Source organism: Crotalus tigris, unplaced genomic scaffold (assembly GCF_016545835.1).
Source record: "Crotalus tigris isolate CLP2741 ecotype Arizona unplaced genomic scaffold, ASM1654583v1 scf7180000024441.2113493, whole genome shotgun sequence".
NCBI classification, from domain to species: Eukaryota; Metazoa; Chordata; class Lepidosauria; order Squamata; family Viperidae; genus Crotalus; species Crotalus tigris.
This window is the reverse complement of record NW_024100610.1, coordinates 1,295,988-1,320,592: the sequence shown is the minus strand read 5'-3', so window position 1 is coordinate 1,320,592 and position 24,605 is coordinate 1,295,988. Positions and strand designations below refer to the sequence as shown.

Genomic DNA, 24,605 nt, shown 5'->3' with positions numbered 1-24,605 from the left:
ACCTCAAGTTGGCTAAAACGTATCAAATATCCAGGACCCATGACTCTGATGGAACTGAATTTGGTAAATTTTATAACATCTTTTATGACATAAACATTATCATAAAATAGTTTATGACATAATACAAAATGTCATAAAATGTTCCCTTTGTCGATGTTTGACTGTACTATACAGTTCATCATGGGTTATTTTCAAGGCAGATACAGCTCTGAATGCAATCCAACTTTTCTAGTAAAGGCAGTACATTAGAAGTTCTGTCATTGTTGAAGGCATTGTGGAATCTGGTAAAGGGACTATCTCTGAAAGGATAACCCAGTGTGTCACAGGTTGTCTAGCTAGTTTTAAAATTCTGACAAGATAAATTTCTTATCCAACGTGTAATGAAATTCTCGAAAAAAATGGGTGTTTTCAAAACATCATAGAACAAGATGAATATTTTTGCCATCTCAAATAAAAGATTAGAAACCTCCCATTAAACCAAGACTGGTTTAGAAAGATGAAAAGGAAGAGAGAGACCCTATCTTAAGAGCTCCCTAATAAGATACGCAAGATATGCACAGCCAATTTCCAAGATTCTGTAATCTAGCCCTTCCCTTATTGAGATACATCTGCCTTCTCTGAATCTATGGGAAACTTGCATTCTAGAACACGGGTGTCAAACTGCTGGCCCACGGGCCGGATGCATCATAGTGAAACCACACTCACCCCATTGCCAGCAATGGCAAAAAAGTCCCGATACATCAAGACATGTCACGTGACGTTGCGAGTTTGACACCCCTGTTCTAGAACTTGTGGGAATCTTGCATTCTAAACTGTAAAGGACTTAACACAAGTCCAGCAGAATTAGACAGAATGAGCACCTGATTGTTTTCCTGTCACTGTTGTTACTCTGAAAAATTCTCCTCCAGATGAGTTTCCAAAACTACATTTACATCCCAAATGTGGAATGCTACTGTACATAGGTTGGAGAACATAGTAAATGAGGAAGACTATGCATTCTCCTCCTTTTCAATTTTACTTCTTTGGTATGATTTGCGCTTTCCTTCTGCTACTGCCTCAAGGACAACAGTCTCAGCATACCTAATAACTATACTAGGTAATATGTAGTTTTACTATAGACTGTTTTGAGATAAAATGAAAAAATTTGTGAGTACTCAGAACCCTAAAGTGCTGTCATACATAGAAATATGGGGCATCAAAATAATAACATCAATAATATATTGATGTTAACCTCAGTTTTGAGAGATGAATATACCCTTAAGGTAAGACATTCCCCCTACAATTGAAGGCAAATTACAGTCACAGGCAGGAAACTGTTATTTTGAGAGCTCATGTACCTAAATAGCTAAGGCTGCTTGGCCTGGTTAATTAAGAATGAGTAAAGGAAACGTTGTAGCATCTCTTTTTTGAATTCCCAAATTTTGTGAAAATAAAAGTGGGATCTCTTTTTAATTTTACAATTTTGAATGTAGCATTACCCAGTCCAGAGCAGACAATGATAAAGTATGGGTTTGGGACATTTATTAGAGGTGTAAGTAGGAAGGTGTTGTGTCCCGAGCCTGCTGCAGTAGTGAGCAGGCTCAGAAATGTTGCAAATGGTCCCGGGCAAACCAAAAGCTGCCCGGGACCAGATTGGCTGTCGCCAACCTTGTGCGCATGCGCAAGGCGTGAAACAGCCAGCTTCCTATTGGCTGACATTGTCCGGGTTCAGGACTCTATAAAAGGCCTGCGTGCCTTTTGGCTTTTGCTTGGTTGTAAGGAAAAGATCAATAAAGAGATTACTTGTTCATCATGTGTCTTCATCAATTGCCTAAGAACCGAATACATAAAAGAAGGCATCTGGTTACAGCACACCTTATATCTGATATACCTCCTCTTGATCTTTCCTAATATTTGATGTTAGGAAGAATAGGCTTTGGAAGATATGGGGAATGAGAATCTGTTTCTGTTATTGCCTCTACTATAGAGGAAACAGGGAAGGACCTTGAGGGACAGAAAGAAATGGTCAAATGAGCAGGGCTTGAACCCCAGCCATGACAATAATGGAAGAAAATGTCAAGACAAGCCCCTCTCTAGTTCATATGAAGATAAAATGCTAGTGGGGGGATCACTTTTAGACTTGCAAGATTCTGTTACTATAGCTGTTATAATAAAAACAGTCCTGATCAATATAGCATTGTTTAGTCTGGTCTTTCTTGCATGGCTCACATTTACTCCTCCAAGTTGAAGGATGAATTCTGAAAAGACTTATGATTTCTGGGATGTCCATTCAAGATCACCATGATTGCAGTTTTAATTACTATTCTCTAATAATGCCTTCCTAACATTGATCAATTAAGCAAGTGCTTTATGGACATAAAAGGTTTCTGATGATTCATCAGCTAGATACTTCAACAGGAAACCACCTATACATCCAATTACTCCACTGCATCACCACTGTAATTGTAACTCTGAGGTACAGAGCTGACTGACAAATGTGATTCAATTTTACAAAAGACTTTTGTCGCTCGCAGCACACTTCATTAGAGGCAGGAATTGCCAACCTGGTTTAATAGATCTGCTATCCACAAATGTATCTAAGGTGGAATCATGTAAGCTTGTGGCCATAACTACATTCTAGGCAATGAGTTCCATAAACTAACTGTAAACTGTTCAAGGAAATCATTTAGTATCCTAAATTACTCCTACTACCACTAACTTAATTTCATAATATGGCTTTCTCCATATTATGAATATTTTTTGTAAAAAAAAATCTGTTATCTCAGGAAAAGAGAAAGTTGAGTCAGATTTGATAAGAACCAAAAGGCCATCTAGCCTACATTTTTGATCTCACCATCGACAATCATGTGTCTGTGGGAATTACAAAAAGCATTTCACAGTTTGCATAGGTAATTTATGAGTATAGCTCTTAGATCTCTATTGCAATTTGTTACAAAGTGCCAAAGAAAGCAATGGATTTGCCAGCAACTGGTATTCATAGATACATTTTTATTGTGGGAAAGAAATAACTGCTGAATATAATTGGCCAACATGAGAAAGATATGTTCACAGATATCACCCACTGCCAGAAGTTGTTCTATTTTTTCTGAATGTTCTTTTTTCCTATTGGATCCACTTCATTACATAGACCTTTGTGAGTTTCCACATACTCTTCTTGGTCACAGTACAGAAGTTATTTGCCACTGCTTTCATCTAGAATGGATTTCCCTCCCCTACTTGTCAACCTAGTCTTCATCCCTGGCATGGAATGGGACAACTCACCACAGTCAATTCGCCATGGTCAGCTCGCCACGGCCAACTCAGTGCAGGACAACTCAACATGGCCAACTCAACATGGGACAACGTGCTGCAGGACAATTCAATAATTCAGTTTAATTATTTAAAATAATTTAAAAATATATTTTAATGTTGTCATTTACATTTCATTTTGTCTCTCTTTTGGCATCCCTTTTTTAATGATTCTGTTCCACTATTTCTTCAATATTAGTGTAACTCTTGTCCCATGGCGAGTTGGCCATGGCGAGTTGTGATAGATCCTCCCTGGCATCATCTCCCACCCAAGTAATCATTTAGTTTGCCTCTGTTTAACTTTGAAGATCCATCAAGGTGATCTAGATACTGCACCTGGGTGGCTTGTCAAATCTTTCAGCTCAGATGTCTCACTTCAGGAAGAGTCCAAATTTGCTTTAGACTTGGCTTCCCCAAATTGTGAGGTGTACCTCTCTTGGAAAGTTGCAGATAGAGTCCATGGGAGATGTGAAGAACCTTTATTTGTACATTGTTACAATAAATTTATCTTTCTTGAAATTTCATTGTATTGTTTCCATTGTTCATTTGTGTTCATTTTGATGTTTGGAATTTCAAGGGAGCTGTATACATTAGGATTTCACTAAAGAGAGGGTGGTGGCAAAAAAAATTAGGACAAAATCTAGACAAAATCTAATTACGATTGAGGTCAGGGTTCTTCATCGTTTCTTTGGGCTAATGTGCTCATTTTGAAATGTAAAACTATGCATTGATCACTTTCTCACTAATTACCATTGCGGTCAGCATGGATGGTCACTCATCAGAAAGCAATCTGGGGAAGCTGCTTCAGTAAACATCCTTCAACACCTAAGCTAATTTAGTGGGCACACTTCCAAACAAATCCCTAAGCTGCAGTCTCCAGTATTAAAAAAAAAAGTATAACTAAAAACAGATGGGATGTGTAGCTTGATGGGCACCTAGGGAGGTACTCCAATCTGACAGATTCAGATACTCAACACAGTATAACTACTCAAGAACACAGAATCATAGGATTGGAAGGGACCTCAGATGTCTTCTAGTCTAGCCTCCTCTCAACTTAATCATCCTGATCAAACTGTTGTCCAGTCTATTTTTTAAAACCTCCAGTGATGAAGCACTCATAGCTCTTGTAGGCAAGCTATTCCACTGATTAATTGTTCTGTCAGAAAAAAATTCCTTACTTCAAGGTTGGGTCTTTCCTTAACAAGTTTCCACTATTATTTCTTGTCTTGCCCCTCTCAATCCCCTCTTCTTTGTGACAACCTATCAAGTAGAAAAATGTGAGCTAGACATCATCACTACCAAATGAATTCATAACTGGGTGACTAACTGCACTGAGTGTATAGTCTTCAATGGAACTTCATCTACACGGAGAGAGGTATACAGTGGGGTACCCCAAGGCTCTGTTTTAGGTCCTCCAACATTTTCATCAATGATTTAGATGAGGGGATAGATGGGGAACTCATCAAATTTGCAAATGACACCAAGCTGGCAGGAATAGCCAACACTCCAGAAGACTGGCTTAAGATACAGAAGGATCTTGGACATTGGGTGCTATCTAACAAAATGGTGAGAAAAGCAAGGTTCTACTGTTATGGTTCCAGCTAATGAAACACTTCAAAGAACTTCCAGGCATTGATTTTCCTAAAAGTCATTTATTGTTACAAAATGTCGGCATAGGCATAACGGAGGTATGCCAAGATCTAAATTCTCCTCCCCCGAGCAATTAAATTATCAGCATGTTCCCTCCCTAAATTAGCAATCATATATCACATTATGCAATCAGTGTGAAGGTCAAAGGTTTCCTTCCTTTCTCTTTCCCGGGCTTTTCTCCCCACTCTCTTCTGCTCTGCATTAACTCTAAAAGTACCAGACAGTTCTGAATATTGTCAAAGCAAGAATATACAGTATTTGCAGCATTGACATCTATATTTAGGGAAGAAAAACCAAATGCACAGGTACAGTATATGTGGTACCTTGCTCAATAGTAGCAACTGTGAGAGGGATCTTGGAGTCCTAGTGGACAATCACTTAAGTATGATCCAGCAGTGTGCTGCAGCTGCCAAAAAAGCCAACACAGTGCTAGGCTGCATTAACAGAGGGATAGAATCAAGACCATATGAAGTGTTTATACCAGTTTATAATGGCAACACCACACTTGGAATATTGCATCCAGTTTTGGTCACCATGTTGTAAAAAAAATGTTGAGACCCTAGAAGGGATGCAGAGAAGAGTGCAGAGAAGATGATTGGGGAACTGGAGGCTAAAATATATGAAGAACGGTTGTTGGAATTGGGTATGTCTAGTTTAATGAAAAGAAGGACTAGGGATGACATGACAGCAGTGTTTCAATATCTCAGGGGTTGATACGAAGAGGGTGTCAAGCTATTCTCCAAAGCATCTGAAGGCAGGACAAGAAGCAACAAATGGAAACTAATCAAAGAGAGAAGCAACCTAGAAGTAAGGAGAAGTTTCCTGACAGTTAGAACAATTAATCAGTGGAACAACCTGCCTCTAGAAATTGTGAGTGTCTCCAGTCCCCTAATCATGCTATCCCTCTGTTGATGCAGCCCAAGACTGTGTTGAGTTTTTTTTGGCAGCTGTGGCACATTGCTGACTTATACTTAAGTGGTGGTCTATTGAGACATCCAGATCTCTCTCACAGTTAGTCACTACTGTTGAGCCAGGTACCACCTATTTTGTACCTATGCATTTGGTTTTTCCTCCCTTAGTGGAGGACTGTACTTTTCTCACTATTGAACTGCATCTTGTTGAAGGAGCCCAATGGTTAAGTCTGTCAAAATCCTTCTGAATCCTGAGCCAATCTTCCAAAGTGTTAGCAATTCTCCCCAGTTTGATGTCATCTGGATATTTGATGAGTTCCCCTTCTACCCCTCATCTAGATGACTTATGAAGATGTTGAAGAGTAGTGGGCCCAAGACAGAACATTGAGGTAGCCCAGTGCATGCTTTCTTCCATGTAGATGTAGTTCCATTAAGGACTACATGCTAAGGGCAGATGGTCAACCAACTACAAATTCAGTTGATGATGGTACTATTTATCCTACATTGACTTATCTTACCAAGAAGTAGGTTGTAATCTACTTTGTCAAATGCCTTATTGAAGTCCAAATAGACTATATCTACAGCATTTCACTGTGAATTTCATTCTACTGTATAAAAAGATATCCAGAATATAAGCAGCCTCCTCGGACAAGCAATTCCCCTCTTACAAAATGAAGCTGCTGCCTCCCTTATGTTTAAACTTTGTGCCATTCTCTCCTTCCTTCACAGGACTTCATGGAAACTCTACTTTGCACTTCTGACACTTGAAACTTCAGCTCTAATCATCAGCAAATTTTGGATTCCTGCCCTGAGTAATATCTTAATATCTGTGGGTACCAATTTGGGGATGTAAGCTTGATCAACTCTCCCCTCAAGATGTTTGACGGATATTATTATTTCAAAGTGGGGGGGAGGATTGCTTTGAGGTTTTTAGTTAGGTGAGTAACTCTAAGTTTGCTTTGAATTTTTGCTCTGAGTCAGATTTTTGTGGCCTAATGCATTCCACCTCTTCTTGTTCCATGTCTCCATGCAGGAGAGCAGATAAATAAACAATTCCAAACCATTGCTCCTTATCAAGAATGGTGCATTCCATCCAGATAATTAAACATAAAAAGAGATGAAGCTGCAAGTGAAACTGCCCTATAAATAAGCCACTTGAAGTATTTTGGTTGATTATAATTATACATTGAGGAAGCAGATTAATTAAAGCCAGACACAAGAGACAGAGAGGGAAGCTTGCAAGCCTAGCATTTTTTTTAATTTCACGCTATTTCCCATATGACAAAGATTTTTGCTCGGGAGCATAGATTCTAGCTGCTAGGCAAACCAAACCCAGGTTGTTTCATGATTTTTTTTTTTTTTTTGCATCCCGTGCACCTCTTGAGCCATATAAAAGAGAGAAGCCCTGCTTGCAAATCAAAGGGACTCCCTTGCCTTTGCTCTTTTGCTTTTCCCTCATCCCACTGCTTCACTCGTAGTTTTCTCAACTCTTTTCAAAAATCCAGAAACACCAATCCTAACGATGAACATACCTGTCGGGTCTCGATGCTTAGGTGGATCAAGGCGATTTTCTTCTGCTTCTATGGTGGGTGGCCGAAGCTCTGCTCCTCCATGCCAGCCATATGGAAGACCATGTGGGGCCGGTGGCTACTCCAGCATGAGCCTGAATAATTTTAGTGGAAGCCAAAGAATGTCTTACAGTCAAGGCTATGGAGGACAAATCTATGCGGGAGTTGGTGGACAGTGCATAGGAATGGGAGGGCAGGCGATGGGAATGGGGGCTCATGCTTATAGCGGAGGGTTTGGTGGAGGTTATGGGGGTGCTGAGTGCCAGGGTGGATATGGAGGATATGGTAGAATGGGCAGCATGACTAGCACGAGAAGCGAAGGGATCCGGGGGGTCTCTATTGACGAGCGCCTCTTGAAGCCGCTTTCTCTTGGAGTTGATCCCGAGGAGCATAAAGCACGGACACATGAGAAAGAAGAGATGAAAATCTTGAACAACCAGTTTGCTTGCTTCATCGATAAGGTAGGAGTTTGTCCATCTTTCTCTCTCTTTTTTTCAACTCTCAATTTTTATATGTTTAAGAATAATTTGGGATAATCCATCTATTCCCCTTTTCTTCGTCTCTTGCTACATTGCTCCCTCATTCTATCTAGAACAAATATCTAACTGCCCCCTGTTGCATCCTTCTTGGCAGGCTAGGAACTAATAATAAGAAATCTTTCCTGAATTATGACATTTTGTAAAAAGGGACTTGCCTGTTTGTTTGTGTGCATCAAGAGAGACTGGGAATATAGTTAGGGTTCAGATTGCCAGCTCTGTTATCTTAGTAAATATGATAAAAACCCTCAGACAGAGATCAGCATTATGCCTTCACCACTCAGGAGGGTGGGGAGACGATTTTTTCTAAGAGGGAATATTTGAATCGGGAATTTTATGGCTGAGATTTCCTTCATTGAAAGGCAATAGCTTCTGTTCCTTCCATATCCATCTTTCTGCTTTGCTTTTCAGACCTACTGCAAATGTATACTATTCTACTCTCCCCGTGTTAGGGTCCATCATATGTTAATCAAAATTACTTGGCTTTTCTAACCCTAATCCTAGCCTTGTTCCAACTTCAATTAACTTTAGGATTAAGACTCATTTTTATAAGTAATAGCATTATCTAACCTTATATTTGCCATATAGAAAAACCTATTTTTTAAAATCTGAGATGAAATTATAACAGGGGAGGGATGTGATTGATTTGGCCAGAAAGACAAGTAGAGAAGATGTTCATAAATGTAATTGTTTCAATAAGTTATTACTTGGATCTATATAGATCTGTTTACTTAGTATAAGATACCTGAATAGGAAGCAATGGTTGAAATCCCAATTCACTGCAATTGAACTGAAAATTGAAGGAAGCAGTAGAAATGAGAAGCTGTTTCTTCCATTTCCGTTTTATTTTCTGCAAATTTTAAATATGTGCCCTCCAATCTAATGATAAATCAGAGCCACAAAATAATTTCATGATCAGTCACTTGTTTAATTCAAATGAGTGTCTGTCAGCAATTGTGAGGTCATCTGTATACATGAAGCATTTCGCCATTGCAAAAATTGACTTGCCAAAATGAGTTAGAATATCTGGAACTTGAGAGTCAGTTTGGTGTAGTGGTTAAAACATCAAGTTAGAAATTGAGAGACAGTATGTTCTAGTCTCACTTTGGATATGAAGCCAGCTGAGTAATCTTGGGCCAGTCATGTTCTGTCAACCCTAGAAAGGAGCAATGGCAAACCACTTGTGAAAAATCTTGCCAAGAAATTTACTTGTTTCTTGTAGTTTCTTTTAAACTGAGCTCAGCTGCTGGAGATTACAGGGATATATACTTCATTGTCCATTACATGGATATTGTTGGTAACAATACAGATTGCCATACTCTTCTTCTAGAGTAGTTTTTCAGGTTTCAAGTCTAGCTGACAACCTTGACATTCAGTAGAAGTCATTCATCCAAATACTAACCAGTTCTGACCCTGCTTAGCTTTCAGCCTAGACAGGATCACCCCACTTTCCTCATACCTCATACTCTAAACAAAAACCCCAGAAATTGCTTTCTTTTTATTTCTACCAACTTAACCATTCAAAACTGAAATTCTTTTTAGTTTTTTCTTTTTAGCTCTAGGCTTTGTGCTGTGCTTTGTAGGTTTATGCTTTGTGGTCTATGTTTGATTAATTCAGCAACACCAGGGCTATAAATTCATATTGTCCATTCAGCCCATCAATTAAATGACTAGAAAAAATTATTTGTAAATTGTTTCAGCTTGTTCTCAACCATCTTAGATTTATGTCTAAACTGTATAAAGCTATTGCTGTAAGAGACATTTTTGTCTACAACAGTAGTATGGAATAGAATGCCAAACATGATGGTAATAAAATATTTAAATGTTTTGTCAAACATTCAAGAGAAAGAGAAAAATAATTTAAAGTAAATCCATGACAAATCAAGTTAATTAAGCACCAAACTCTCACAAAAAGAAGGTCTGGGCAATGATTTGCTTCAAACACATCATAGCTGGGCCCTCCAGCACAAATGACCAGCCACAGAAAAGTCCCACTTTATGGTAATCAACAGCAAGGTCTCTTCTGGAAACTATTATATTTGCACAAACAATTCAAAAGTTGACTATAATCTTTTACATATCAGCAAGACAGGGCTGAAGCATACAAGATGAAATATTTTGAGAAATTTTAAAATATTGGCCTGTGTCACCTCCAGTTTTGGAAGCAGAAGAGCTCACAGACCTTCACTCCATCAGATTATTTTGTATAGTTCTGCATCCTCCATTTGGCTCCCTCTACACGTCTTGGGTCTAGAATTCTTAGGATTCCCAAGAAAGTGGGCCAAGAGTCCTGAGGCTGGAAAGTCTGAGGAACTGTAAACCCAGCACATCTCCAAGAGACAAACTTGGACCTGTACAGACCGTTTCAGAATTGAGCCCAGATGCTCAACTGAATGAAGCAAATCATAGATACTGGAGATAGATAGATTGCTAGATTGATTGGGGAGTTTTGAGTAATGATCAATTCCCCCACCCCACCCACTGCATATTTTTTTCCAAGCCAAGTTCTAATTAGCTCCCTTCCCAAATTCTCCCCATCTCCCTTTCCATCTGCTCACCTGTCATGCAATAACAGCATCAGCAGGCAAAGTGAGCAGGTGAAAAGAATTGTTCCTTGTTTGACAGCCAACTGGTACTTCAGGGCACAGAGCCTGGGGAACGGTGAGAAAGATAGTTTGCCAAGCATAGTTATAATTGCAGAGAGCAATAAGTAGGTGTGGTTCTTTCCTGAATGCACTATAGCAAACACAGGCTATCGTTGCATCTGTGAAATAGCCTTCAGCTTAAAATAAACAAACAAAAGACTAAAATTGTGTTTGATTCATACCAATTTCAAGTGTTTTCTCAGGGAGGATGCACATTCTAGGACACACATAATTTATGCTTTTTCGTTAGATTATCAGATACCAAGGAAGGTGGAATTACTATACCTTTAATAATAATATAGAAATAAGTGACAAATCCTGAAGCCCCCTGAAGCTATCTCACTATTAAAGATGCAGGAATCCCTTGATTATTTGGTATAAGGCCACCCTCAGCTAATCCACTATGAGAAACTGGTTTTGTTGGAAGACTTACTGGAAAGATTGTTTCTTTCAGGTTCGATCCCTGGAGCAGCAGAACAAAGTTCTTTCTACTAAATGGGAATTACTGAATCAGCATGTTCAGCCTACCCGGAAGAACCTTGAAGCCTACTATGGAAATTTCATTGCCTCACTTAAGAAACAACTGGAATGTGTCCTAACTGAAAGAGAAAAACTGGAACATGAACAGAAGAACATGCAGGAACTAGTTGAGGAATATAGGTCTAGGTGAGTAAACATATTTGGAAGATTAAAGCTTGGCAATATATTGAAATCCCCTCCCCAGATAAGAATCTGATCAGCTGCATTTCAAGATAAAGTCTACCAGGATCTAGGCAGGATCTAAATACAGGTAGTCCTCAACTTACATCCACAATTAAGCTCAAAATTTATGTTGCTAAGCGAGACATTTGTTAAATGAGTTTTGCCCTATTTTACGACCTTACTTGTCACAATTGTTAAGTGAATCACTGCAGTTGTTACGTTAGTAACAAGGTTGTTAACTGAATTTGGCTTTCCCATTGACTTTGCTTATCAGAAGGTCAAAAAAAGGTGTCACATGACCCCAGGACACTGCAAGTGTCATAAATATGAATCAGTTATCAACCATCTGAATTTTGACTGCATGACCATCAGGACGCTACAATGGTCATAAATATGAAAAAGGGTCATATGTCCCTTTTTTTCATTGTAACTTCGAATGGTCACTAAATGAGCTGTTGTAAGTTGAGGACTATCTGTATTTATCCCATCTGCCATTCTCCAGATGTGCTGGGATTGCAATTCCAGCCAGTAGTCCTGACAATTTTGAGAGCTGCGATTCCAGTGAAACTCAGATTGAGAAAGACTGATATAAATTGTATTGACATCACCACTGAGTTCATGGTAGCCTTTTTAAAAAAAATTCCTAGCATTTTTTCCATAATGTGCAGGGTCTGCTTTTATCAGATCAGGGTTAATCCATCCATGTTTATCAGTGTTAATCCATTTCGTGTGACAGGAATTGGCTGACTGGCTTGTCACTAGAGTCTGACATTATAGGGCAGAGCAATAGTGACTGGCACAAAATCACCCAGAGGCTTTCATGACTAAGGCAGGATGAGAACTCAGCCTTCTGGTTTCCAGCTTGGTGCTTTAATCACTAGACCTAACCAGCTCTCTACAACATGATATGATAGCTACAGGTTAGTAATTACAGTGTAAAAACAAGGGAAGTTTCTTTTCTTGATTGTTCCAGTTTATGGAACACCTTGCTTATCTGAGTATTATTTTTTTAAAAACTTTTTTTAAAAAATCAATTTTCCAACAAATATCTAGGGCTTTGCTTGAGTTTCAAATTGTTGCTTAGGTAGTTCATTATTCAAAGGGATACATTAACTCATTGGTGTCAAATTCGATCGCGTCACATGATGTGTATCATGATGTATCGTGACATTTGTTGCCTTTGCAGAGCCAGGGTAGAAGTGGCCTGTTTGTGATGCATCCGGCCCGTGGGTCGCTGTTGTAGTATTTTACTTATATTTGGTTTATGTACTGTAAGTCACCTGGGGTGAATCTGTTGGCCTTGAAGAGAACCTAGAGGTCTTTTAACTAAATGGATGAAAAGGTGGCAGAATTATCTGATGAAAACATACCAGCGAGACCTGCTTTTAATTTAAATTTTTCTTGACATTAAGAACCAGCCTTCCTTTCTCTCTAATGCAGATATGAAGATGAGGTTAATAGGCGTACAACAGCAGAGAATGACTTTGTGGTGCTCAAAAAGGTAAATTTTAAACATAAAACAAAAATACGTGAAACTTTGCACTTGGAGGTTCTTTAATTTAGCTAGACCTCTGTAGATACATTAAATCAGACATGTCAAACTCAAGGCCCGGGGGCCAGATGCGGCCCGCGACATGGTTTCATGTGGCCCATGAAGCCATCTTGGAAACAGTGAGGGAATGGCCCCCGCTGCCTTGGCCCCAGCCCAGGCTGCCTGGGAGCCAATGTACAATTTTGTGGTGGCCATCTATGCTGAAATGTATTCAGTCTTAACTCCACAAGGCCGTCTGGAAACAGCGAGGAACCAGCCCCTGCCGCGTCGGCCCTACCCCCTGAGTGCATGCTGGGGAGGTGTCACCCTTTGTGAGGAATGAAGAAATGCACCATTGCCTGGAAGTGGCCAGCAAATGGCCCTCATCTACTTCACATACAGCTTGATGGGCTCCGGGGAAGGGGTTTCAGCAGGCAGTGGGGCGCTTTCCTCACAGTGCCAAGAGGCTGAGCCAGGCAGCGCGAATCCAAAAAGAAGCGTGCTGCCACTCAGCCCCCAGCCTGCCCGATTTCAGCAGGCAGCAAGGTGCAAAGCTGGCAAGCTTCGCACTGCCTGGCTCAGCCTCTCGGCACTGTGAGGAGAACGCCATGCTGCCTGCTGAAACGAGGCAAGCTGGGGGCTGGGTGGCATCGTGCTTCTTTTTGGATTCACGCTGCCTGGCTCAGCCTCTCGGCACTGTGAGAAGAATGCTTCGCTGCCTGCCAAAAGCAGGCAGGCTGGGGGCTGGATGGCATTGCGCAGGTAACATTGACTTTCACATTGCTCATGGCGTCCCCTCCCCCAAAGCCCACCAAGCCAGATATGTGAAGTAGGCAAGGGCCTTGTGCTAGCCACTTCCAGGCAGTGAATTTCTTCATTCCTCACGAAGGGGCACCATCCAGCCCTCCCTCGCATGGCCTGAGAGGAACAGTGAGGTTCTTCCAGTGGACCATGCCTTGGCACTTGCCCTGGTCCCAACCCCTTCTGCCAGAGACCCTCAGATCTGTCCCACTCCTGCCCAGGCCCCCACAGGCACCCTTGACGCAAATGATGAAGAGCTGACCATGGCCACCCAGTAGGCCATACCCACTCCAACCACGCCCACCCATTAGGCCACGCCCACCTTGGCCACACCTACTTGCCCCCCCGAGGACAACTGCAATGCTGATGCAGCCCTCAATGAAATTAAGTTTGACACCCCTGCATTAAATGATGGCAATAAGTCCATGCGCATAGAGGAAACACACACACAAAAAAATGATTTCTGGGATGAATAGACTCTAATATCTATCCTTAGCCCTTTTCCAAGTTTACATTGTATACTCGCTGCATCAGCATTCTTGGATGGATTTATAAGATTTTACAGTAAATGCTGCAATTTAGGAATGTCTGCTTAATTATCAGCTCCTTGGCACTTCACGGCACTCACTTTCAGATATGATTAAAAATGGTATACGATCCATCTTATATATGAGATGATATTCAAAAATGTTTTCCTTATTACATCATCAAAATGAATATACAGTTCCCTCTGCCCCATAAAAAGACTTTTTTATTTTGTATGAAACTTCCTTTTTTAAAAAAAAAAATACAATTTCCTCTCTACATAGGACGTTGATTGTGTCTTCCTCACTAAAGAAGAGCTAGAATCTAAAGTTGATGTTTTAGCACAAGAATTGGAAGTTCTAAGGCGTATCTTTGCAGAGGTGAGTATCTAGTTCTTATGAAACCTTTCGGTAACATATCCATAGAGAATAACAACAACTTTCTTTTAGGAACATCATTGTGGGTTTGTGGTCCTAATCCACCACTGCCCTAACAGCTTTGCTCAATATGCATTCTTTTAATGACATTTACTTCTAGGGGCCCTAAAACAAGACCAACATACTTTAATTGTTAAGCAGTAGAAGGCAATAATGTAGGGGTGTATAAGAAGCAGGGGAAATGTCTGGTTTAAAATTTGGAGCAAACCATCAGGTTCTGGAGGTTCTGGAACCATTTTGGGTCAGAACTGGAACCTAGAATGCATTGGCTGTTTCAGGTGAAACATAATCCAGATAGGCCTGTAGGGCAAGACAATGCAGCACTTCTTGTCAGTAGTTTCCATCATGGTATATTCCACCCTCCTGCCCATTCATCCCATTTTCCCAGTACCTTCTCATCCCTCTCTCTCTTCAGCTGCTATTACTGCTCTCACCAATTCCTAGCATGGTATATCCCACTGTCCTGTTCACCCACTCATCTTCTCAGTCTCTTCCCTCCCTCCCTTCAATCCCCGATGTATTTGGCTTCTGTCCCATTTCTCCCACCTTCACCCTAAGCGACTTCTGCCAAGACTGACATAATCATTCTGTGCACAGAACAAAATAGTCCCTTATTTGTTCTATGTTTGGACCCAAACAGCAGAAACCTGCATGTGTTGCATCAGGAATGGCGCACCCGAAAGTAACTGGCTTTTTTTTTTTGCATGCCACAGTCTATACATGTAATGTTATATATATATATATATCCCTACAAGGATGTGGGAACTTATTTTGGAATCATATGCTCTACAGGAATTAACTCAGTTCAACCACCAAATCTGTGACACTTCTGTGGTTCTGAAAATGGACAATACGCGTGCCCTGGATATGGACCTCATCCTTAAGAACGTAGAAGCCTGGTATCAGAATATTGCTCACACCAGCAAGCAAGAAGCTGAAGCTTTTTACCATAGCAAGGTGAGCATTAGTTTGATAGTCTCAAAATCAAGCAGATCAGGATGCAACAATTAAGCTCTTTGTTTAGTAAACTCATCCATGAGTTGGGGATTGGGAAGCAAACTTTGGCATGAACTGTCAGGACAGATGCTTAACAAAGCACTTGACCACTAGGAAAAGTAACAGTGTCCTCCTCCCCCAAGTCTTATTGCCTTCTTCAGATCTTTCTGTCCACTTTATATCTACAATCATAGCTATTATAACATACAATTATATACCATGCTGGTGGGCCCTATACCACAAAATACAGTAAATGATTATTTTTTTTAATGTTGATATGTCATCAATTGCTCAAATGACAGTAAGAATGAAGCTGAATTCTTTTGTTTTTCATTTATTAGATTGCAGAGATTCAGAACAATCGAGGAAAATTCAATGAAGAACTGAAAAACAACCAGCACGAGATTGCAGAGCTCAACAGGGTGGTCCAGAGGCTGCAAGCAGATACTGATAATGCAAAGAAGCAGGTAGGGGAATCAATCTTATTTTATTGCTTTGTCTTGAATGATCTTGTTTTCCTACAATAGCAGGTAAACACATTTTCTGGAATCTCAAGATTTTATTGATCCTTTCAAAGAGACTCATTGTAAAGAAAAAGAAAAGTTCTGTGGTTTTCTTTGAAGATTCCTCTCAGGTGCTATTCTGGAATGCCCACTGGATTGCAATGTATTCTTTCAGCCTCATTTTGGAAATACCACAGTGGAAAACTATAAGGCAGTGATGGCGAACCTTTTAGAGATCAAGTGCCCAAAAAACGGCCCCTCCCCACCACCACCACCCACCCCCGCTCCACCCCCGCCCCTGCCTGCTCTGCCCCTGCTCTGCCCCTGCCCGCAGAGCCACCCACCACCTCTATGGCCTGCCACAGATCACCCAGGCAGCCCAGCAGCTCTATGGCAGCCACTCCTTCCACCTGCGCCCCGAGCATCAACTGTGCATGACAGGGTGCGAGAGCGGAGTCATGTCCCTGCTGCCTGGCTGCCATGACCTTGGCTGCACTGCTCTGCGTGGGCCATGCTGGGGGGATGACTCTCCTCTGGGGGGGCTGCTGGTGAGGAGGGGGGCATGGGGGGAGGCGGGGCTGGGGCAATGGTGCCTGTGCCCACAGAGAAGGCTCTGAGTGCCATAGGTTCGCCACCACTGCTATAAGGGAACCTATGTGCTATCAAGGTCTTGTTCTCCCCCTCCACTATCACCCCAAAAGCAAATAGAATAATCCCCGTTCTCTCCACAAACGTACATTTGTTTTCTAAGGAGGAAAAATATTTGAAGGATAGAATTAGCTTACCATAAAAACAAATAAGAAAATCTGTCTTGAATTGTGTTTGGCTTCTGGTCTTTTTTTTTTTTTTTTTCAGTTTCCTGATCTAACTGTGGGATTTCCTGACAATCTTCCAAATCCTAACCATGTTTGAATTGGATTATTTCAGATCAGACAAGGTCAATGGGATGCTGCCACCTGCTGTGGCTAGAAACAAATAGAAGCTGTCCAAGGCTTGCATATATTATACCAGGCACGGCTACGTTAAAATATGTAATATCTCTAGCGTGACTGCAAAGAAGCTGATCAATAGTTAAATGCCACCCACATATTAGCTATGTATGTTTATTTCAAGGGTTGAAAACAACCATTGAAACGAAATATAAAATTTGGAAATCAAATATTAATGGCAGTAATTTCAGATTATCAGACTCTCGTAATATAAAGAATCAGATAATATATAAAGATTTGGGAATATTAGATACAGAATGGAATTACATTGAGAAAAGATTTCTAGAAAACAACACCCAGACTAGGAAATAAGATTGGCAGTTTAGGCATAAATATTGCAATGTTGTTATTAGATTTCTGCTCAAGAAAACATGATCAGCCTCCATTTCACAGCAAAACTAAAATATATTAGAATTATATTGGTTTACATAGATAATACATAGTGCCCTGTAAAAGCAAAAATCTAAATGAAATAAAATGAAGTTTGCTAATGCAAACTGGAAGTGGGGAAGAAATCTAAAGGGCAAGTTGAAGCAAGGCCTGTATTAAAAATAGCACAATTACTTTGCCACCTGGTTGGCAGGAATAGTATGTCATGACATGCTGACTGAAATATTCAATCAGGAATGATACCTACCAGTATATTCCTTTTTCTAGAAATATGGTTAGCTCTCAATGAGTGAAAATAGTATATATATATTCTATTTATTATGATTTATTATGGCAATAAAACTTATAGCAAGAGAACAAAGATTCTGATATTGCTGGTGGTCTCTGTATCTTAGTTCCTTCATTCTTTGCCATCGTTTGCCCTGTTAGGTCCTCATCCCATTCACTTCCCTGTGCTAAGCTGTTTTGTTCATTGCATAAGGAGTTACTGGACAGCAGGTTGAGTAGCGATGGAAGAAGGGGGGATAGAGAGACTGTACAATATTGTGACTTTGGGGCACAGGTATCATAGAGGAGGTATCATAGAGCAGATAACATGGTGGATTCTCACATGTTTAATATGCGGTTTCCCTTATTTCTCAGAGTTCAAGTAACTTCCCTACTTGTTCCATGTGTCTTCTCTATCTGCTTTTGATTCTACCAACATCCCTGACCAATTTAATTAGCTGAGAGGAAAGACAATGGCTCCTTTAGATAATTTCTTCAACACTGCAGACAGTCATCATGGATCAGATTCAACATACCTCTGTTTCACACTGCCTTAATCAGTTGACACTACATATCCTTAAGCTTTTCTTCTCCTGATCCTAGGTTTCCAGTCTTCAGTCAGCCATTTGTGACTCTGAGCAACGTGGCGACATTGCCCTAAAAGATGCTCGAACTAAGCATCTTGAACTGCAGACAGCCTACCAGCAGTCAAAAGATAAACTGGCATGCCTGCTCCGTGATTACCAAGAGCTGCTAAACACTAAGCTGGCTCTAGATATTGAAATTGCTACCTATGAGGCACTGCTGGAAGGAGAAGAGAGCAGGTGAGATGCACTTCTAAATATATTTAGAAAAATATAAAAAGACATATTTGCAATGCCCAGCTATCATAAGGGGTAGCAATCTGTGGTTTTCTAGATATTCATCCTAATCCTAATCAATATGATCAATAGTCAAGACAAACTGGAAGGTTAAACACCCAAACCTTAGATTGTTATGTTATACATTTCTGCAGTTCTTTTTTTGTAAAAAAAAAAAAAAAATGCAGGAACTCACACACACCATACAACCCGCCTTGCCTACCCTACAAGATTCCATCCAAAAAAGGTGCTGGAACTCCATTCTGGGCATTCTATGATAAAAAAAAAAAGCCCTGCATTTCTGTATAAAAGATACTAAATGTGGGAAACTGGCATTTTGAATGCTAGACTAAAAAGGAAGGCATCAGACTGGCAATATGCTATATTTATGGAAGGAAAGATACCCAATGAATCACCAGTGTTACGATTAGGTGATTTGATTGATTGGGTGAGGCTGGGAATAATGTACTGTACAATTCTAAAATAAAGAATCAAATATTGAAAAGAAGTGTCCTTACATACCCATCCTGAGAATGTAAGTTAGTTTTTACTGGGAGATCTCTATGGTTACCTTTCCAGAATCAGCAGGAAGATATGACTTCTGAAAGATGTTATTATTTGCAACACCTGGAGACCCTATTCTACTTTCTCTGTATGGAAATCAGATATGTAGCATAAGAATCTACTGAGTTACTAGATATCAGAAAAGAGTTCTCTAGATTTTTGAAACCTGGGAAGACTGATTCACCTCATTCAGCTTTTCATAAGCTTTATTATGTTGGTTGCACATTCAGCCAGATTGGATTTGGCATTTTTATCCACCTATTGAGTCTTTCCCAAGGACCTGGGATAGGCTGATGTTGTTTGAGGGTGTTAAAGTTATTGTAGCAAGGTGTGACTTGTTCCAAGTAAAGCTGCCTTTTGCAATTGACTGGCAGTGATTTTTTCAATGCTAATGGTGTTCAAGTAGTGTCCAGATGTTTTCATTGTTAATATAATTATTTTACATAATGCTAAATATTTGTGCATGTTTCTGCATAAGGAGGGAGGTGGAATGTATGCTCATAGGATAGACTCTTCTCTATAACTTCTCAGTGTTTTAGATTACAACTCCATAAATTCTCTACCAGAGAGACCAAATTTTTATTTATTGAGAGCTTGGGAAGCTGTTCTACAGATAATCAGGCTGGGGAAGGCTGATCAATAAATGTTCTCCCAACACATGGACAGTTGGATAAGTAGATTGTGAGGCAACTGGAAATAGCCTTCCTGTCCCATTTCACTCATTTCTTAACTGTGTGGATGAAATCCTTACATATTACACTCCACCCCAAACTTTCCCGAAGGCAGCCAGCCAAGTCAATGCCACACAATCCCACAAACTAAACAATATTCATCAGAGCAGATTCACAAGGCAAGAAGGAAGTCTGTAGTTCATAAACAAGGTTTCAAAGTCCACAAGGCAAAGTCTGGAGTCCACAAACAAGGTTCAAAGTCCACAGGGCAGAAACCCGATCCAAAATCAGGGTTTACAATGGTTGGGGAAGTGCGTGTAAAGCAAACAATTGTTCCTGACAAAGACATCCTCCCCCAGCCTCTAATTAAATCAGCTCAACCCAGGTGTTTTTTGTAAGGAGGGGTGGGGTGGCCTATTAACTAGCAGCCTCACAAACCTCTTTTGAGCTTCCCTCTGCTCCACTCTCTGTGTCCTTGGATCAGGTGGAGGAGGCAGCTGTTCCTGATCTATTGCCTCTCTTCACCATTGCCTGTCTACAGGCTATCCTCCTCTGCATTTGTGAGGGCAGGCAAATCTCCATCTGGTCAACCACCTCCCCCAATGTCAGAGGGTCTGGGACAGCATAATCCTTAGCCCTTGCCCCCTCCAGACATTCCAGGGTAGACATGCCATCCCCCTTGGATGCTCCGAGTTCCAACTCCTTCTCCTTCTCCTCCTCCTCCTCCTCCTCCTCCAAACTGGGATCCGAAGGGGGCATCACACTTAGGGTCCCTTCACCCACCTTTCTGTGCATCATTTCTGTGAGTTACCAAAATCCAGGCAACATGAGATGGCAGAAAAATGTGATTTTACTTCCATTTAAGGACCACAAGGACTTCTGCAGTCCAGATGTGCTAGCCACAAGCCAGAACATCCTATTTAAATAGTGGCACTGACCATTATGACAGTGAATATAGTACTGTCTATAGACAAAGAATGCAAAACGTTTGTTTTTGAAATACGGAGTCTTTTAAGAATATGGTCTAGTATAGCCACCCTTCACTTCTGGTTCTAATTTTCACTTTTCTCATCCTAACAGGATTTACACAGGCAACCCTGTCAGTGTTGGTGAGTATATTGAACATCCCCCCCCCGCCCCACTTAAAAATGTGTGATCAAATACTGTGTGCTTGAAATTTTCAAGCCTGCCATCAAAGTAACGGAACCTCTCTTGTCTGCCACCTTTACAGCAATGGTTAGTGGAGGTCACCCAGTGGGTGAGTGTCCCCCTGGAATGGGAGTCGGAGCGGCCTACAGTGCTGCTGCAGGAAGAGGCATGGAACACAATCATGGGAACTTTAATGGCACGGGAGAAGGCTTCACTACTGGGAGTGCACCTTGTATTCACACTATGGACCCCAGGATTGCAGGAGGCTCAGGAGGCATGGCAGCTGGAGTCAATCATGGGATGGTACATGGAGCTGGGTTGGGAACTGCAGGAGGGGTTAGTGCCAGCAGTGGTGGCTACACAGCCAATGCTTCCACCAAGCGTGTAATGACCTCTGGAGGTGGCAGACATAACTCAGGTCTTTCTGGAGATGGAAACTGCGTAAATAGTCACCATAGTGGAATACACCATAGTGCAGGAGCCACCTATGTTTCTGGAGGGTCTGGCATGGGAGGACATCATTCTGGGGCTGGAGGCAACTCCGGAGCTGTGTTTGGGGTTTCCCGTGGTGAGAGCAGCTCTGGGCTTAGAAATGTCCAAGTCACATCAGTCAGTTCTTCAGTCAGAAAATTTATGTACTAAATCCCAGGGGCTGGGAAGAAGGAACTTCATGTGGAGACAGATGCATGAATCATTAAATTCATGGCTGAGAACAGCCACGCTTTAGACTAAGACCATATTGAGGGTTTGGGGTGTGCCAGGAGCCAGCCTCAGAAATTGGGCATGGCCATGGCAAATGAATGGGTGGGGCTTACTCAGAGCAGATTCAGAATCAATCCTCTCAAAGGGAAAATTGAGAACCCCTCCATTTCTGCCATTCCTTTCCTCCCCCAGAACCAGTCTTGATCAATTGCTTGATTAATCAGCTGAATGGTTGAAAAGAGCTGAAAAATGATGAATAGGCTCTGGGGGGGGGCATGCCTAGGCATCTGGGGGCTTCACAGGGCCTCTGGATTGTCCACCCCATGGGAAAGAAATAGCAGGACCTTATATTTACTTGATATAGCTTACTGTAGATTGCTTCAGCATGTAATGGCCAGGGTTTTCTGTCTTTAAGACTCTTCAAGCTGTCTCCAACCATGTATGCTCCTTTTCCCCCAATTTACACTGGGAATATTTTATTTTTATTTTTTTCCTGTTTTTGAATTAGGGATATTATTTTAGTTTTTGATTTCCTTTTTGTCCTTGGTGCCTAGCAAAGCATTTCAGAAAGGGAAGCCACATATTAACTGTCCAAGATGGGATTGCAAATAACATTTCTTTCCCTTGCCCCTCCCTTCCCCCGTCAAGGATAAGATTTACCATATACACATTTTAACACTGATCTCTTCTCTTGACTTCTTTGCACCCATTTTCCCACGGGAATACCTCCTTTGATTTTTTTTTTTTCCTGTTACAGCTAGACTTGCAATTAGATTGGGGATGGGGATCACATTTATTTTCCCATATTGTTAAAAAATTGTATTCTGAATTCAGAATTGAAATTATGAAATCTTGGGATGAAGAGAATGATGCGGGTAGATTCTCTGCTTCTATACTCAGATGTCACTGGTAAAAGCCAAGTTTCTGTCAAAAAAGATTAGTAGAAATTTGAATCCAAGTAACACTTTAGAAAGTTTCCTCATTATAGTGTGAAATTCTGTTGCATCTTTTTAATTAAGTGTGCTTTGCCATACATAGTTCAATGCATGCATTACTATTTTGATTGAGGATTAGTTGCAAAGGACATATATCTTTAATATCTACATTGTTGCTATATTTTGCTCCTTATTAAGCACTCCAAGCTTCCTTCTATATTTTCAATAAACTGCATGCATGCATTTGGCTTCTGCTTCACTTTAGTGTTTTTGTTTCTTGCTTCCTTCTGTCTCTAATTTTTTCTCTGTAAACTGGAAATAAATATATACATGCTGGCCCAGCTCCCTCTGTCAAGTAGACATAGAGGCAAAATTCATTTACTTTACATTAGAATTCAAGCTTACCTGGCATCTCATTTCCGGAGCTAAATGAAGATAAAAAATTAGCTTTTCAGATCTGCATTTCTCTCAACTTTGCAGTGTACTTCCATGAGTACAAAAGTATATTAAATTCTCCATAAAATACTAATACATTAAAGTATATTGTTTACATATAGAATGCATGAAAGCAATATATTTGGAGAAATCCATATAAAGCATTTACAATTTATTGCAGATTTGCTTAAGAAAAGTTCTGCAATTTGAATGGGAATAGGATGTTTGACATACTTTGGGTTGTAGTAAGCATCAGCCATGCACATGAAAAAAGGCACATGTGAATTTATTCATGTTGAGCTTCTCCACTGAAGATCAGGAATACTTCCAAGTACTCCTTGTGTGAAGGACCGTTACACTTTGAAGTTACACAGCTGCACAATGCACATTGTGAGACTGTGCAGAAGCTCATCTGAATTGCTTCTCCCCATAAGTTGATCCACACTGATTTCCCCTTTACTTTTATCTCCAAAGAACCTTGCCATATCACACTGAGGAACAAAACTGAACACCGCTTGGACTTCATCCAACGTTTGATCTGAAGGGTCTCATTTAGTTCTGTAGTTTTTCTGTACATTTCTGATAGAAATTAAAAGCTGTGGCATTATTCCTTTGAATCTATTCACTGTGATGAGATGGAGGTTCCCTGCTCCCTCTGCTTCCCCAAGAAAAAAATTGTGTGACCCACCAAAATGGAATCAATCAAGATACAACTAGACATCCTGTGCTGGAACATTTCTTAAGTTCAGAAACCCTATGCAAAGGTATATCAATGGGAATGCTGTGTATAAAAAGCTATACATTACAGAGCAACAGGTATACAAATGAGTATAATTTATATATATTCAGTAGGGAACATGTATAAAGTAGAAGAAAATATAATAGATACTGGATTTCTGCAACAAAACTGATGAAACCCAAATTCTTAAATGTAGGTGTCAAATCAATCAATTTAGATGGAATTTCACATTTCTAAACACACAGAACCTCACCAAGTCAACAAATCAAGCACATAAAACTTGTTCTCAGAACCATCTGTTCCTAAACCAGATGATGCCAAAATACCGATGTGTGTGTCATGATGCTACAACTCAAGCTCTGTCCTTATAGATTTGCACTGTGATGCTGCATCAGATACATGGAATGAAGTTTGTGATATGGCATTATGATATACATTTTGTCACTTCTCCACCACATCATGGGCATCTTTGCCTAATATGGAGATTAGTAACAGATTAAAAATCCTCAGTAAGGGAACCATTTCATTTTGCTACTTAAGATTTCCAGCAAGAGTGCTTTAGAGAGGCAAAACAATTGGCAAGGAAGTAAACTCGTTCAGATGTTAACTTGAATATGTGAGAATTTGTAAGCAACTTGAGGATAAGCAAATATGAGCTCTCTAGTATGCCACTGTATCCTATCTCTTGTTTACGCCTATACCTTCTATGTAGAGGATCGCTCTATGAGGATAGAGTTTTTAAACAGAATATACAAATAGAACAAAAATTCCATTTTCTGACACACACATTCTCCACTGAGAGCACTGACAG

The 24,605-nt window shown here is 40.5% G+C and overlaps 1 protein-coding gene across 1 annotated transcript; it reads left to right on the top strand.

The window, feature by feature from the left end:
- Positions 1–6,952: 6,952 nt before the first annotated feature.
- LOC120302955 (keratin, type II cytoskeletal 4-like) lies at positions 6,953–22,819 on the top strand. Its single transcript, XM_039331983.1, has 9 exons — positions 6,953–7,878; positions 11,053–11,264; positions 12,741–12,801; positions 14,442–14,537; positions 15,387–15,551; positions 15,932–16,057; positions 18,343–18,563; positions 20,915–20,943; positions 21,066–22,819. Exons 1-9 carry the CDS (start codon positions 7,372–7,374, stop codon positions 21,623–21,625), a joined length of 1,977 nt encoding a protein of 658 aa, XP_039187917.1. The 5' UTR covers positions 6,953–7,371; the 3' UTR covers positions 21,626–22,819.
- Positions 22,820–24,605: the final 1,786 nt, after the last annotated feature.

What these genes read in the sequence shown, in the direction of transcription:
- LOC120302955 (XM_039331983.1), top strand. Translation starts at nt 7,372, where the DNA reads ATGAACATACCTGTCGGGTCTCGATGCTTAGGTGGATCAAGGCGATTT. An exon ending in GTTGAGGAATATAGGTCTAG is followed by an intron (nt 11,265 to 12,740) that starts GTGAGTAAACAT and finishes TCTCTAATGCAG; the next exon opens with ATATGAAGATGAGGTTAATA. An exon ending in AAGCTTTTTACCATAGCAAG is followed by an intron (nt 15,552 to 15,931) that starts GTGAGCATTAGT and finishes TTCATTTATTAG; the next exon opens with ATTGCAGAGATTCAGAACAA.